The sequence below is a fragment of the Pholis gunnellus genome (assembly GCF_910591455.1).
Source record: "Pholis gunnellus genome assembly, chromosome: 14".
NCBI lineage: Eukaryota > Metazoa > Chordata > Actinopteri > Perciformes > Pholidae > Pholis > Pholis gunnellus.
Window position 1 is genome coordinate 4,090,139 of NC_136541.1, and position 16,159 is coordinate 4,106,297.

At 46.3% G+C, this 16,159-nt stretch overlaps 1 protein-coding gene across 1 annotated transcript in view; it reads right to left on the reverse strand.

Annotated features, from left to right (window-relative positions):
• Window positions 1-14,372, reverse strand: part of zeb1a (zinc finger E-box binding homeobox 1a) — a gene marked incomplete at its 5' end in the record, with an annotated part of 52,160 nt that extends 37,788 nt beyond the window's left edge. The window contains one exon of the mRNA XM_079172930.1: window positions 14,315-14,372. Within this exon, the coding sequence (XP_079029056.1) occupies window positions 14,315-14,372 (58 nt within the window). The remainder of the gene's footprint in view (window positions 1-14,314) is intronic.
• Window positions 14,373-16,159: the final 1,787 nt, after the last annotated feature.

The window sequence follows — 16,159 nt, forward strand, 5'->3', positions numbered from 1 at the left end:
TATAGTCATCCACATGAAGAAACCAGATCTTTGCATGTGAAACCTCCTTGGCAATGAACCGGTCCTCTTGAATGGGTCTGTGTGTCCACTCAGCAGCATAACTCCCAAATCAGACCACAGATGAAGAGCAGACAGAGCCGCCTCCTGCTCCTCCTCCTCATCCTCCTCCTCCTCCTCCTCCTCCTCCTCCTCCTCCTCCTCCTCCTCCTCCTCCTGCTTTCCCCACTAACGATATCTCCAAATCCAGCGGGCTACTTCACACCATCCCACCGTCTTACATCGTATTGCTTCTAATCACACCGCTGTATTTTTGGCACTGCCCGCCTACTGTATGTCAGGAGCTGGCAGCGGCCGTGAGCGCTCTCTGGCACGTAGCCTGGCCCGGCGTGGCGCTTCTGTCCTCCGCTAAATGAAGACCACGCCGCCGCCGCCGCCGCCGTCTGGATGCCTGACGGCGAGCTAGCTGGCTTTGAGCGGCTGTCAGCGAGGGGAGCCGTCACGCTGGGAAGATGAGTCTGTGCCCGGGCACCACGGAGCTGGCAGTGCAGATGGAAGGCTTCATGTCTGAGTGTGGGGGGGGATCTACATATGCTTTCAGCTGTTGAGATTAAAAGCTCAAATAAAACCTCTGGGCTGAACAGAGAACTGTACCTCGCTACAGCGATCACTTTGGTCTTCAGAGCACTATCCGGGAGCAACGGCCTCAGATTAGCTTTTGGTTTCTCAACTTACATGCAAACGGATCAAACGGTCCTATTTGGTGCATTTGCACAACTCCTCCTCATGTCTGGGCACAAGACAGAAGAAGCGGCAGAAAACTTCATGTACAGACTGAGAAAATGCCGACCCGCTTTGAGAGCATAATGAGATGCTAACCTACTTTTTCTTTACAGGTGTGTTTGGGGAACACATCAAAAAAATAAACAACTCAAGGCTGCTGTACGCAGCAAAGACAAAGGCATAATCCTGAGCCTGCAGGCGTACAAAGCAAACTCCCCAGATGTATAGGTAGTCTGAGAGGATGTATGTGTGTGTGTGTGTGTGTGTGTGTGCGCCTGTTTACCCAGTCACACAATGCAGGGAGGAAGGGAAGGAAAACACAGGGACAGGCAGGAACCTTTTTCCGAACGCAGTTTAGCAAAATGTCAAGCACGCTCAGATCGCCGCTCGGCTGAAATGTCATCCAGGCGAGACGGCGAAACAGAAAACACACTGCGCAGGTGTGTCTGCACAAAGTGGACGCCTGGCAAATAATTATAGGTCCAACACCTTCCAACCACGCTTTAAGTTGCAGAGGGATTCAACTCCAGAACACCTTGGCCTTTCTGATGCGTTTCTTTTCTCCAATGAGCACCATTACATTTGATGCACACTTAATGCTCCCGAGTGTGTGTGTGTGTGTGTGTGTGTGTATTTAAGAGACTGTGTGTTTATTGGCCGAGGTTAAAGTCTCAAATGAACACGTTGGACGTTACGCATCCACTTTTAAAAATAACTTGAAATAAGGAGTCAACTACGGTCGATGCAGGTCAAATGAAGTCACGCCGCGCGTTTAAGAAACATCGGTTTGTACGGAAATAAAAACAGCTGCAATTGGAAGTCAGTGTGAGAGAAAGCATGCGCGCTCAGACCAGCTCGGTCCATTAGGAGGCCGAGCTGGTTCCCCCCCCCCCCTGAAGTGTGCTATAATATAATTGTGCTGAAAGGCTGCATGCTCACGCCACGGGAGGAGAGTTTTATATCGAAGCCTGCCCGCTGTACCGGTGTCAGGTGGTATTTATGAGACTGGTAATGGGGCTGAAGCCCAGAAACACCTGCTACGCTGGGCAGGGTGTGTGTGTGTGTGTGTGTGTGTGTGTATATAATATATATATATATATTATGCAGCAAATTCTAAACTTTCTGCTTGTTTTCAGCTGTATTTATGCGCTGTGTTGAGGACAATATGGAGATGAATAAACTTGTGGGATGGATCGGCACAGACCGGAGAACAAAGTCAAACTCAAGGGAGGAAAACGTTCGGTCACGTCCGATGAACATATTTCCACAGTCACACTTATCCTTTTTTAGATTCATTTGTTTTCAGCATTTTCCTGTTCCAAAATCAGCTCAGAGCTTATTTTGAGAGTTCTGTCACATTTTCGGGCTGCGACTAACAATATTAAGTCATTAACTCCAAAACGTGTTTGTCTTTTTTGAAGATACAAGATGAATCTAGTTTGTGCCCTCGCAGCTGAGTTCTGACTTTTTTGTTCCAGCAACATCAACCTTACTCTATAGGGAACAGGTAGAACAAATATTGAAGTCCGGTGTGCAGAGAGAACATCATTTTGATCTTAGGCTGTAAAAAATGGCTGTTTTGTTGCGTTTCGGGGGACCTCTGCCGCCGACTGTTACGAGGCGAAGCGACTGGTGACTAATGAGCCAATCACAAGCGCACTCCAGGCTGGTGAGATGAACTCCAAGTGTCTCTGAGCTCACATTAAGATGCCTGCTGCATGAGAGCCAGAGGGGGAAACAAACGGCGCCGTTGATGAAACCCGGTCGAGGCGTAAAAAAAGCTGCAGCACCTGTGCCAATTCTCTTACACCGATAACCCAAAAAAGGAAAAACAGCAGCTCGGCCAAAAGTTCTGCTTCGGTTACACACTTGATGAAGGCAGGAAATGAAACTCTTTGCCCATCGACTACTCCGGCTGAGGGTTTCCAAAGTCAACAGCTAATTTGGAGTGACACCGTCTGAACCCAACGTTTTGAGACCACGGTCGAAATCTTCAAATTTCCAACAGGTCAGTGCCAAAAGAAACGAGAGGTAACTATAGACAGAGATGACAGTTGACCACAGCTTCCCTGAGCACTGGTGCACCAATAAAAGAGACGTCAATGTAGGGACGATGTACCTTTTAAGAACGTCAGCTTTTATATTAAAAATGAAGTAAATAAAACCGAAATGTTTGCACTCAGAGGGTCACAACAGGGCCGCACAATGACCCCACCCACCGCTGCTGCAGCACTATAACAGAGGAACCCCTGTGAGGACACACAGTAGACCCCGTCACTCACTTCCTGCCATAACAGACACGCCTCCTTCAAAGTAAACAAGCCAATCGATCCCAAAACACGCACACACAATAATTATGTATGGTTGATAACCCTTTTAACAGCGAGGCCCGGGGACAGAGACGAGTGTGGTGATTCAGATGGCCTGACAGACGGCTGCTCTGATGTCCGCTCATGCAGCACACGGAAAAAGAACGCAGAAGAAGAAGAAGGTGCGTCAGGATTTTACGCCACAGGTTTCCCCCGGCGAAGGCAGAGGGAGCCAAAATCCAACCGAGCGGCAGGACGCAGAGAACAGAATGATGAGAGAGCCTGCGGCGGCGTTTGTCCACATCTCAGCAGTCACGCTGCAGCCAGAACTGCTTTGATCAACAGAAATCCAGCAAAGTGGATAAACACGGTGGCCTTCTCGGCGACGGCAGAGATCCTGAACGCTCAGCGGGAAAAAGAATAACAATTACAGACGGAAAGCTAATTGGATGTCATGATGAATGCAAGAAGAAATGCAGTGAAAACGGGGCAGAAACATTGCTTTTATCCTAAATGCCTTGTTAGCAAAACGCACTAGCCATGAAACTCCACGAGAGCTGAGAGATGAAGTGCATCATCGGTTCATCCGCCCGTTATTCTCTCGATTAATCTGCTAATTAAAATAAATAAAAAATCAGCAAATAGTAAACTTGTAAATTTGTTCTTTTTTGTGTGTCTAAAACCCAAAGATATTCAATTCCCATCTGCATGAAACCTAGAATAACTCACAATCGATAAGATCGATTAGAAACGTGTCGATCTAACTAATCTATAATCTAAATGCACCTGCTGGTGCCATTATCTCAGCCAGAGAGATGCACAGAAACCACACATCATCACTGAATATTCATTTAGTGAAAACATCACGGTCAAGTCATTTCTCTGGAAAAACATGGAGGCAATTCTTTATAATAGAGCTCCACCAACTCAGTCATGACTCGGCAAAAACATCTGAACTATGAGGTTTGAAAAATGTCCGTGACGAGTTCTGAGAGCCCAAGTTTGTCTCTTCAGTTAGTTTGTTTTGTCCAACAAACAATTCTAAACCCATAATTGGGATTAAGTATCAGCAGATCTTTACATTAGAGAAGCTGGAACAGTAAATATTTGGTATTGTTGCTTAATAAATATCCTGAACTCTTAATCTATGTTTGTGTTTAGAGATGTGGCTTTCGGGCCCTGCCGACACCCTGCATGGAGGTAACGCGGTTATTGTCACAGCTCCGGTGCAAACGTGTTGCTTCGCGCCCGCAGCTCATCAGAGAGCGAGCGCTCTTCTGGATCTCAGCAGCCGCCTCCATTACAGCAGCATCACCGGCGGCTCCGTGGGCCCTCCATCCATCCATCCATCCATCCCGTCTGGGTGTAATCCATCAGGGCCGGGTGGCTTCCATTAGCGCTGCCCTCCGCAGGGACAGGACGGCCTCTAAAGCGCAGCACTCAGGGAGCGCACTGGGGCCCTCGCACTTTACCCTAACAGCTTCATCTACTCTGCATCCCTTGAGCCAGACACACACACACACTCACACCAAACACACACACACACAACCTCTGGAGGGCCCAATTAGCAGCCATCACCTGTAATTCAATAACAACACTCCCTTTCTCTCCGCCTCTCTTTCACCCGACGGTGCGCTTCGCTTACACGCTTTTAAAAAAGGAGACGACTCCTAATGTTCTGCGTCAACACACAAATCCAAATCTACACTGACAGTTTATCAACGGATCTGAATAGATTCTGTTTGCAAGCGAAAGAAGGGTGCTCCACTTCCTCTCCCATTTTGTAGGAGCCTCGCATCTCATCCTTCAGGGCGGAGGAGGGACGCAGAGACAGAATCCAATCGGTACAACGTCCACAGAACCACAGTGTAGTGATGCAGCGTTTACAGCGGGATCATTGGTAGCCAACAGCTCCACGCATAACTGAATGATATTTAAATACCTATAGCAGCACTGGCAATGAGGCGACCCACTCAAGAACAACAACTGTCCTTGAAATATTTTCATTTCCCATTAATGGAGCAATAAAACATCAGACAATAATAAAACATGTGCGTCTGATGTCCCAGAGCCAGAGGTGACGTCTTCTAAATGCTTGTTGTTGTCGACCAACAAGATGTAAAGCAGAGCTAAACAGCACGAATCTTCACATTTAACATGACGAAAATGGTTTCTTTTAAACTGTATGCAGATATGCTGCGACAACAACCTGCCGACGGCCACGCTCATTTATTTCCCTTGGGGGGGGGGGGGGGGGGGCTCACAGAACCACGCGATTGTTTTCTGCTCCAACTCAACTGCAGAGAAGTAATCAGCCGAACCTTTTGGTCAACGGCCTCCCAATCCTCCTGAGATGTGACTTGAATGAGAAAGCACGGAAATATACACCCCTACAGAAATGTGCTGCGGCCCGTAGATATACCGCCGCTCGTTTAACTTAGAGAGAGAGCGAGAGAGAGACTATTCCCAGAATGCCTTGCAACAACCCCCCCCCCCAGAGAGGGGGCGTGGTTGATTTCAACCAAAGTCAGGTGTTTAAATCTGGATTTCCAGCTACTTTGTGAACACTGAGGTGATTACGCCTCTTTTCTTAGTGCAGCACGCTACAGTTCTGTCCAATTACATCTCGAGTGAGTCCTCTCATTTGAGACGCACCATAATGAGAGACGAGGCACAGCTCCAGTGTGAGAGAGGAGCATGAATCACTCTAATCTCATTCTCTATTCCACTCCCACCTGTCCTGCTGCTGCTGGACCCACCGAGGTCTCTGGGGGGTCTTTAGTGAGTCCCGGGCCCCTCCTCGCCCACCTGTCCACCGCTCATGATTTATGTCTCCTGAGGCTGCTGGGAGGTCGCCTCCCCAGCTCCTACTGTAGGTTTTACATTCAACTTTTTTTTTAAGCTTTGTTCAGTCATGAACATCTTGAAATCTCCCACAAACCCTTTGGTTTTGTAGATCTTTGCTGGTTCCTGTGAAGGGCCATTTGAGCATAAACGCTCTTAAAATGACTTCATACTGTAGAACTTGAGTTCAATAGAGTCCTGGTCGAGGTAAATAAAGCTATCTGTTCAGGATCAGTAATCCAACAAGCGTCAATTATTTACACTGGTCAGGTCCTAAATGTTTTATAATTCACATTTACTCTAAACCAATATCACAAACAGAACCTCCAGTGTGATGAATGGGTATTTATCTGTTCAAATAGTCGATATAACTTCCGATTCGAAGGCTGCAACTGAAAAGACATCTTCACATTTATGACTAAAACTAAAAACTATTCTGTTTACCATCCGACACGACAAAGAAAAGCAGAAAATCCTCTCGAATGAGAAACTGGAACTATAAAATAAACTTGTGCTTGCTTGTCGTTTAAGCTCTGTTTGATAACACACAATATTTACTGAGCTGATCTTTTAACTTGTGTTTTCTTTTATGAATCCGTTTCATTATTCCGCTCCTTCCCTCTTCTCTTGTGTCCCCATTTAAATGGAAGCGAAATACAAGTGAGTAGCCCATCGCAAGGCGAGCGTCACCCCCACTTCAGTGACCAACATGCGTGGGATGACGGCTCGGCCTGTCCTCCACTGCTCCAGCGCCCGTGGCTGTGGCTCCGTGTAGAGCCCGGGGGGCAGGCGGCAGCTCCGGGCTGCGTTCTCTCTGAGCTGGCGGCCTCTGCTCTGCTTCTCAGGCGGCAGAGAATGGAGGATGTGCAGGATATGCAAATTTGTACCACCACCAAAGGAGAGGAGTTTCCCACCGGCTGAGTGTGAAAGAGTGCCGCCCCCCCCGCCCCCCCCACACCACCACCACCACCACTGCCTCTCTGAATGAGACTCTTTCTTTTGACACACACTGGCCTGCATGCACACATAACCCACACAATCACACAAACGTAAAAAAAACCTCATTAAACATTCATGCAAATGCACACATGCATTTAAATATGGAACTTTTAACACACACACACACAGACACACACATGCACGGGGGGGATGCTGGTCAGAATAAACAGGTTCCCTTCACCACAGGCCGTCTTTCACAGCTCAGCCTCGGTTAGCGCCACACGGTGTAGATTAAAGTTTTAGCCGCTAGCTGCTCCGGGGAGCCTCTTGAACACATGAATATGCAGGTGCTTGAATGGCTTAGGCCACCTTTTTAAGAAAAGTGCTAATACGAGGTTGGCAGTTCCTCTGAGATGTCATGCACCGGTGGAGCTGGAGGTAAATTTCAGTTCTGGTTCCACATTTGACTTTTGTTTTGAGCGTAGGTGGCAGCGAGCAAACTCTGTCTTCATGACATCAATTTCAGAACGGCATTTGAAGTTCAGAGGAGGATTTGGCTTTACTGCGATATTACTGTAATTTAACACGGCCGTCTACAGAGAGAGTGGATCTTTTCTTCCTCTCTTCATTCACCGCATGGCACGTATCTTTAACGGGGACACAGCAGCTTTAAACGCTGACTGTGCTTCATTGATTTGCAGCAGTTCTTTCTCAAATCATCCAGAAAGCAAAGACATTAGCACTCTTCTGTGATCTGACATTATGGGAAACATTTGAATATGGGACGAGACCCATTTCTGCAGCCTAGTGTTGCATAACAAAGACAGCTCACTTTCCACCTCACTTAAAAGTTTGAACTGTAATTCTAGTCCTGCACACTAGACACAGCGAAGAGGGGACTTTTTAAAAAGTGACACAATGGTGCAGTGAAGACACAGTTTACCTTTTTGTAATGATTTATGATGATCTGTTATAATTTTCATGCGCACAGAAAACATGCGCCAAACTAACTTTCCTGAGCATCCTGGTGCGGTTCACTGAGTCACGGTGCGTCTGAGCACATGTGGCTCATGTGCTCTCTGCTGCTCCATTGACCTCTGACCTCTCTGCGGAGGGCTGGGGAGGCTCTAAAGCCCGTGTTGTCAACACCGCGGATACAGACAACTTATAGTTTGGAGTTTCCAAAGCCACACATGTTTCAGATTCATTTAGATTCCCCGGTGCAGCGCATGCCTGCGCGACACAATTGGTCGCTCTCGGTTTCGTGTCGAATCAGAGGGCAGCAGCGCTCCATTTCCCCTCCACCTCGACTAAAAATAGTTCTCATGTCGAGTGTTCACGAGCAGCGGGGGCAAGTCACACCTGCATGATAACGAGCTCCGTCTCTAGCTAACGCTCTCGCTCCTTTCCTCTGAAGCTGTGACTTTTGTCAGCCATAATTCTGTGTACTTAGTTGAATAATACCCAAAGTTGCCAGTGTGTATTGTTTAAAGCGGACGTGTGTATGCCTTTAATTAGGCCGTATTGAGTCATGTGCTTCAACTGTCTCATCTGTCAAAGGTGCCTTTTTATTGGCCGACGTCATCTAACTGAAACCCAACAGCACCAGTAGGAACCGCGGATTTTCTTTCCCCCTAACAGGCACCGTGTTAATGCATGTAAATCCAAACAAGCAGGCCTCTGTTGTTATGCAAAGCATGGAGCAAAGTAGCTGTTTCTCACCTTGATGCTAACACACACACACACACACACTCACTCTCTCTCTCTTTCTCTCTCTCTCTCTCTTTCTCTCTCTCTCTCTTGCTAACGCATACGCACCAACACACACACACTGCTCAATTAGTCACAGCAGTAGCATCACTAGCCTGGACGCACCTCCCCCTCTGGACCATAAAAGGCGATGGGAGGGGTGAATGCTGACTTGCTAAAGACATCCTGTAGTGCTTTGTCATTCCACAGGCCCATTTGTGCAAGGGACACACACACACACACACACACACACACACACACTCACAGAGCCCCAGGCTCTTCAGCAAAAGGAGAAAGTAACGTGAATGACCAATGGTCATGGATCAATTAACAGCTACTGTTGACCACAACCACTCCTAATACCACTCAGGACCGTTTCCTTCTGACACTGCCATCTCCCAAATACACAACAACGGCACATACGGACATACATATTTACATTACACAAAGACTAACACACAAGTGACCCATTACCCTGTTGATGAGCGTGAAAACAAGTTGTATTTACTTACATTTACTCACTGATTACACAACACTCAAGCAGCTATTATTTGTTATCATATAATCTAGTTTATATGACGCTCGCACGACTCCTCTGCTCCGTAGGACGACTGTAACCGGAGCACCTTTCAATTGACCTCAACAAAATGCTTCATTTATGCAAATCTAGAAGAATGAAGGACTATAAAACGTGCCGCAGCGTTTAGATTTAAGCCTTTTTAAGAGCGTGCGATTGTACGAAGCCGCGGTGTATCACGGGGCTGAGGTTGCCGTAGTTCTCGTAAGATGATGCAAAGCTTGCTTGTACAACATGCGAGGCATTAATGGAGCATTACGCATCTACAGAGGAGAGCTGAATAAATACCAGTCATCTCATCGCATCAAACACCAGCAGGCTGATCAAAGAGCCCGTTATCAAAGAGACAGGAGGGTTCCTTTAACACGGTGATTCAAAGCACTTTCAAATCAACAAATGTCTGTTTCCCTGACATGATGTAACTTATAGAAGACGTTATAAACACTACACAATCCCCATACTATTCTACCAAACGTGCATCTGCAATTTAAATGAGTGAAGGCTTCAGAATCATCAAATGTGAAAATGAAAAACATGTATTTACGAACGGCATCCGCTCGAGAACCGTAGACTTAAAGGTTTCCTCCTCTAGTGGTGCTATGGAGCTGATGTATTTTTACTTTTCTCTGTTTTGTTTATCTCGTGCACAACCACGAGGTCCACTTATAACACTGACCCACAGGTGGCGATAACATGCCAGGATAATGCAGCAAAGGCCCAGAAGAAGACGGCCAGCTGGTAAACAAGCATGTAAACAATGCTGGATTTGAAATACTCCCTTTTAAAAAAAAAAACTTTTGTGAGCAAGGTGATGCATTCAACACATTTGTTCCACCTCGAGGGTACACACACACGTTGGTGAGCGACACTGACATAACACGACACCCTTCCCATATTCCTTACAAAAGCCCAGTGAAGGCCCCGGGCCCTGGCAGGGCTTTGGAGGTATACGAGCAGTCCAAGTCTGGGAGCAGGCCGCTGTGTTTATCCTGTCAAGGTATGTTAACACCAGGCTGCATTCCTGTAGTCCCTAAATTGCAGTGTTAGATTACAGCCCAGCTGAGAGCGCGCTCGTACACACACACACAAACATGGAGCACTTTGAAGCGAGAGGAACGCCGTTGGATGACGAAGCCGTGACCAAAGTGGCAGCAGCGGCGGCGGCGGTGGAGCGCGCCGAGGGCCGACACCTGACATTTACAGAAGAACCGCCGACAGTCAACAGGCGGCGGAGCTAAAAACAAAGTTCATCAAGGATCTTTTTTTAAACACAGGAATAACTGTTTTATGTACTGTACACGCTGCTACAACGCACTCTAATGTAGATAATAATGTGTGGAAAGCTTTTTTATTTAGGCAAAAACAAGTCGAGTAAGAGAAAAGTGAGCGCCGTTCAGGGTTCTCTGCAGGCCGATAGCTAGATGACACTCATCACTTACTGGGCTTTTATAGCGCCGTGTTTACAGCTGCTGCCTGGTGGGAAATCATCTCCGTAAAGAAGTAGAGCGAGGCCAACCGACTGTCAGCCATTAACACCGGGGAGGTTAGGGGCAGATGGTTTTCGATGGACGAGAGCAAAGCCATTTGAACTTGGGTGGCACACTGACACAGCGCAGACGCCTAAATGTACGAGTCCCAGCCTCCTCTCAAGCTAACTGCAGCTCACTATGAATGACATCATAACCAGAGGAAGTGACCCCAAAAACACAAGGTTTCCCTGAAGACGGATGTTAACACCTGATTGCTGCGGTAGTTGAATATTTTCTTTCTGCATGAACGCTGGCAAAGAGCGCAGACCATGTTTGTCTTAAATGACATGAACTAGAAGTGGATTCATTTGTTGCCTCTAAGCAAGAATGGCAGATTACTTAATCCGTCCGATAATGATTTTGCTAACAGTTCTAGTTCCCGAAAACATAATTGGGCAACTTAGACCACTAAATAAAAAGCGAGGCCAACTTTGACACTGTGGTTTGGACCCAAGAACAACCAGCTGTGGGTCTGAGTGTTACCTTCACACGTATCGTTCACGATGCTATGAACCGTGTACACTACAGCCGTCAGTCTTTTCTTAATATAGATTACTGTGTAATGTCCACCTCTGTGTAATGCTTTGCCTCTATAAAGTTCTCACGTCATAACCCATAATAACAACACAATTCAGCTGAACTCTCTCGTGAGTCGCTGGGACATGTGAGGTGTTGGGACAGCTGAAATGTGGTCGATCAGTCGATTTAATGCAAGATATTTATTGGCTTTTTTTGATCAGCGATAAATGAAAGATGCAAAACATTCTCTGGCTGCAGCTGCTCTAATGTGAGGATTTGTTATATATAATAAACGGAATGTCTTTGGCTGTTAGACTGTTGGTCTTGGCATTTTTTTTACTATTATCTGACAATTTATAGAAAATAACAAATCAATTTATTGAGAAAATATCGGATTAATCGGTAAATAACTGCCACTCTACGGTCTGTTTACTAATATTGTAATAAATGACAGAAAGTGTGTCCAACAACAACCTAAGTAGGTATCTTAAGTATCTTTTGTGGCAGTAGAGTTGAAGGTATCAGCAGCTGTTTGCCACATCATGGTGATGTCAGGGCTGGAGGTCGTGGCACATTAGCACAGGCTAATGTTTGGCTCGTCAGATCTTTGACAAACCCAAAGGAGTGAACGAGCAGCCTGTGTCATGTAAATGAACTAATAAAGAAATAACACGTTTGGATCGAGGCAGGTGGAAAAGGAGACGAGCAGGACGCGCGCACTGAATCACAGCACCTTTATTTGCCATCTTGATTGTGTGCGCCCCGTCACGCGGACGCGCTCCGTTTTGCCATTCTGATCTCATTTATCGTTCCATGTTTGGTCAAATGAAACCCAACGAGTCGCTCCGGAGTCTCCCAGTCCGGTGTTTGAGCCTCACGCCGCTGGGATATATCACGGTGAAAAATACACCTTTATAGGTGTTGCATCACCTTGCGTACCTGGCTGTCTCCCGGTCCGGAGAAAAAAAAAAAAAAAAAAAAAAGCAACAACCCCGCCTTCACTGCAGTATTGGTAGGCTACTGACCGCCATTCCCTTCCTGCACACCGCTCAGGATATTGTATAACGAATTACCGCAACACAATAGATGGAAACGGGAGGTTTAACGGTGAGCTCCATGCGCACCGTGACTGCACACGGTGGAGGGGGGTGGGTGGGGGATAACGGAGGTATAAACCACCTTATGCACCGCTCGGTTTACGTGCAGAGTCTCGCACACAGCTGCACGAGACCCCCCCCAAAAAAGGCGACCAATCCACACACGCAAAAAAAATAAAAAAACACAGATAAAAGAGAAGATAAAACATGCTCAAGTGGGTCAGAAAAATGCGTGTCGATGAGATAAATCCCGCGAGAATGAAGGGAGGCGAGCGTCCATGAGAAGCTGGCATGGCACAACTACAAACACAAAAATCATCTCTACCTGCACAAGTTGACATTTGGAGCGGTTTTTTGTGGCTCCTCACGAGACACGGAGCCTTTAGGAAAACGCAGAGCAGATCCTGTTCCGTCCACGGTGGAGAGCCGCAGGTGTTATTTCTGTTTATTTCTAGGCCGTTTGTCAGCCCCGTTATCCGCGTTCAGGTAAACATGATGATGGTGATGGTGATGATGATGATGATGGCTCCTGTACGGACGCACAGAGTCACCGTCGTGTCGTCACCAGGAGAGAGAAGAAGAAGAAGAAGAAGAAAAAAAAAAGGTGCTTTCCAGCCCCTCGGCTCACACACATTGTGCCTCGTAACGGTGAATAAAAATATATAAATATATGGGTTACCTTTTTTTATTGGCCGACACGATGTAAGAGGGGGAGAGTACAGGTAAGATCCGTCCAATGAGAGGCTCAGGCTGTGTACATTTAAAACTATCACAACAGCCTTCACCTGAATTCTGTTTTTATATCCTTTACTTCATATCAAGTGGACTTAAAAACACTCGTATCGTGTGAACGGATGCTCCAACCCACAAACACCTATTCTGAGAGCATTATAAACGCCCTGTAGGAGGCTTATTACAACTATAAAGCAAATACAAATACCACTAAGAGAGATCTGGTAAATATGTCAACACTGACAAACAAATACATACTAAAAGTGCATGTTATGTAATAAAGTGATTCAAAACTAATGTTAGAAAAACATATATATATATTTTTAATAATGCCAAAGATGCAACGGTTGAAAATACAGGTTCAAAGAGCAACAGTCGAACATGTGCACAACGGGCAATTTGCAAGACAATCAACAACAAAACACACAACACGCTCTATTAATAGAGTTAAAGTGGTGCACGCGAGGAGGAAACGCATGCACGAAGACACAACGCTACAGCAGGATCAAAATAAATACAACATCCATTCTTACCTTAACTTAGGAAAACATGTGGTGTTGCAGGAGTGGCGGGGAGGGGGTGAAACGGAGATAAAATAAACATCCCATCTCTCTTTGCCATCACCGGAGCAGCGGTGAACCCAGACCAGACCCCATGCGAGAGAAAAAAAAGCACGCTTTCACCGCAACAGCACGACTGCCCATCCGGCCACCGACACAAACCGATGAAGTTGAATTAATGTGAACGGGGAGGGAGAAACTGTACGATCCGGGGGGACCGAGTGAGCAGCAAGTTAGCAATGAAACTAACCTCGCAACAACCTCGCCCTGAAAAAGAAAAAAAGAAACCATAACTACAAACTGCGCGTAACGGGCCACGTTGTTGTGTGAAAGCCCCGCAACCTGCCGCCAAAGTGTTGCAAAAGTAGCAGAAAAGTAGAGAAACAAAGTGATGGGAACTAATAACACGGGAGAACTATCGAGCGCTCCTTTGGGTTATTATTACTGCCGGATAACGGTTCACTCTGTGAGGCGTGCACCGTGCACCGCTAGGCGGAGAGAGAGAAGCCAGCCAGGTATAACGGTACACCACCACACTGGGGTATGAACACATTAAAACTCCCCGAAACGTGGTTCAACTCACTCCCAAAAAGTATCCAGAAGGAGTTCACCGAGTGAAAAGCTCGCCGGCAGCCCGCCCGGCTCGCCCGGCGGCGGTTACGGAGGAGTTCGGACTTACCGCTGCTCCTCTTCGGGTTCGCCTGTTTTCTGCGCTTACACCTGGGGCCATCCGCCATGATCCTCTCGCTGAGTCTGAAGCGCAGCCGCTCGCGAGTCACCTCCTCCCTCCTCCTCCTGTCCCCCCCCCCCCCCCCCCTCCTCTTCCTCACCCCTTCCTCACCCCTCCCTTCTCCTGTCCGCTTTACGACATCACCTTCCTCCCCCCTCCCTTGCAAAAAAAAAAACACCTGGTTTGCGACACTCTGTCCGCGTTTACGGCGTCACCTTCTCAAACACCTCCAGCACATGGCCCCTCCTACTGGCCGCACATGGCTGAGAGTCGTTTCCAAGCGGTGGTCCTCCAGCTCTGTCAGGGTCGTCCCGCGACTCTCACTGTCTCTACTCCTCACTCCTCAACAAAAAGACGAAATATCACAGCGAGGTGGTTCTGCACAGGTGGAAAAGCGGAACCTGGTCTAGAGAGTAGAGCTGAAGGGACATTAGTGTGTCAGCATATCATTGACTCAAGTAGCTAAAAGCTGCAATTACACACTGTAAAAAATACCATGTTAGAAGTTAAAGTACTGAAATGACAGTGTTGCCGAAGTAAATAGGGATTATAAGGGAAAATGAATGCAGAAAAGCAGATTTTGTGATATATAGTTACACTATTAATGGATTATTATGAGTCATGCATTAATGTGCAAGCATTTTATTGGTGTAGTTGGTCAATATGGACCTTATTTTAACTATTGTGAGTTAATGTGAAATAGAAAATGTAATATTTCCCTCTGGAATGTAGTAGAAATGGGGGCTTACTCAAATATAAATACCCCATAATGAGTGCTTCTGTACTTGTGTAAATGTCCTTATCCACCAGTTGTTTACCTGAAACCTGAACCATAGAAACCTGAAGCTAGAAATTAACTGTAACAAACATATTTGCAGTGATAGAAGAAGTACTCAGATCCTTTTAGTTAACTCAAAAGTACAGTAGTAGGTATAATACCACAGTGTAATAAGTATTACCAAAAGAATATACAAAAATATTAAAAGTGAAGTGAGTCATTATGTAGAGATCCTCTTGTCACAGATAAAGACACATTTATTCTGCAGAACAACTTGTAATATAGTCAAATAAATGGGGTACACTGTGTACTTTACGTAATGACGGTATTACTACTTAATTACTTCCCATCACTACAAACTGGCCACGGGGTCAGTTACATAATTCAGATGGTCAATGGTCAATTTTTCTAATGTTTTGTATGTGAAAATAGGCATCCATCCATGATAAATAAGTAAGTCAGTTTTTGTTTGCAAGATATGGGGGGCAGAAGTCCAACATAGGGAGGGGTTCATACAGGCAGGTGAAGGCTGTTAGATGTGTGAGCAGCTGAGCAGGTGGGCGGGAGAACGGGGCGACGGGAATAATGCGGCGCATGAGGGAGTGGCAGGATCTGAAATGACAGACGTGTTGGTGTACGGCAGGGAGCAGGCAACAGATGTGGTCAGATCTCGTGTACAATTAAGTTACACAGATTTTAAAATGAAGCATGATCCTGCAAATATATCCTTTTTTTTTTTAGTCCATGATCGTGCCAGTGAGAGAAGCAAAGATGTTGTGTTTGCCAGGATGAATCTCAAAATCCTGTAACATTTCCTCACACACACACACACACACACACCATGTAGCTTCTTGTCCCAAAGATGCTGGATGTTTTGTGTTTCACTTATTCAAACACTTCAGATAATTCTCCAAGATAAATCCACATTTGTGCTCCTCTTCCTGTTTTGTGCCAAATCAAAGTTTCACGTAGTTTCTACCGATTATAATCCTTTTATCTTGTAAAATGTATCAGAT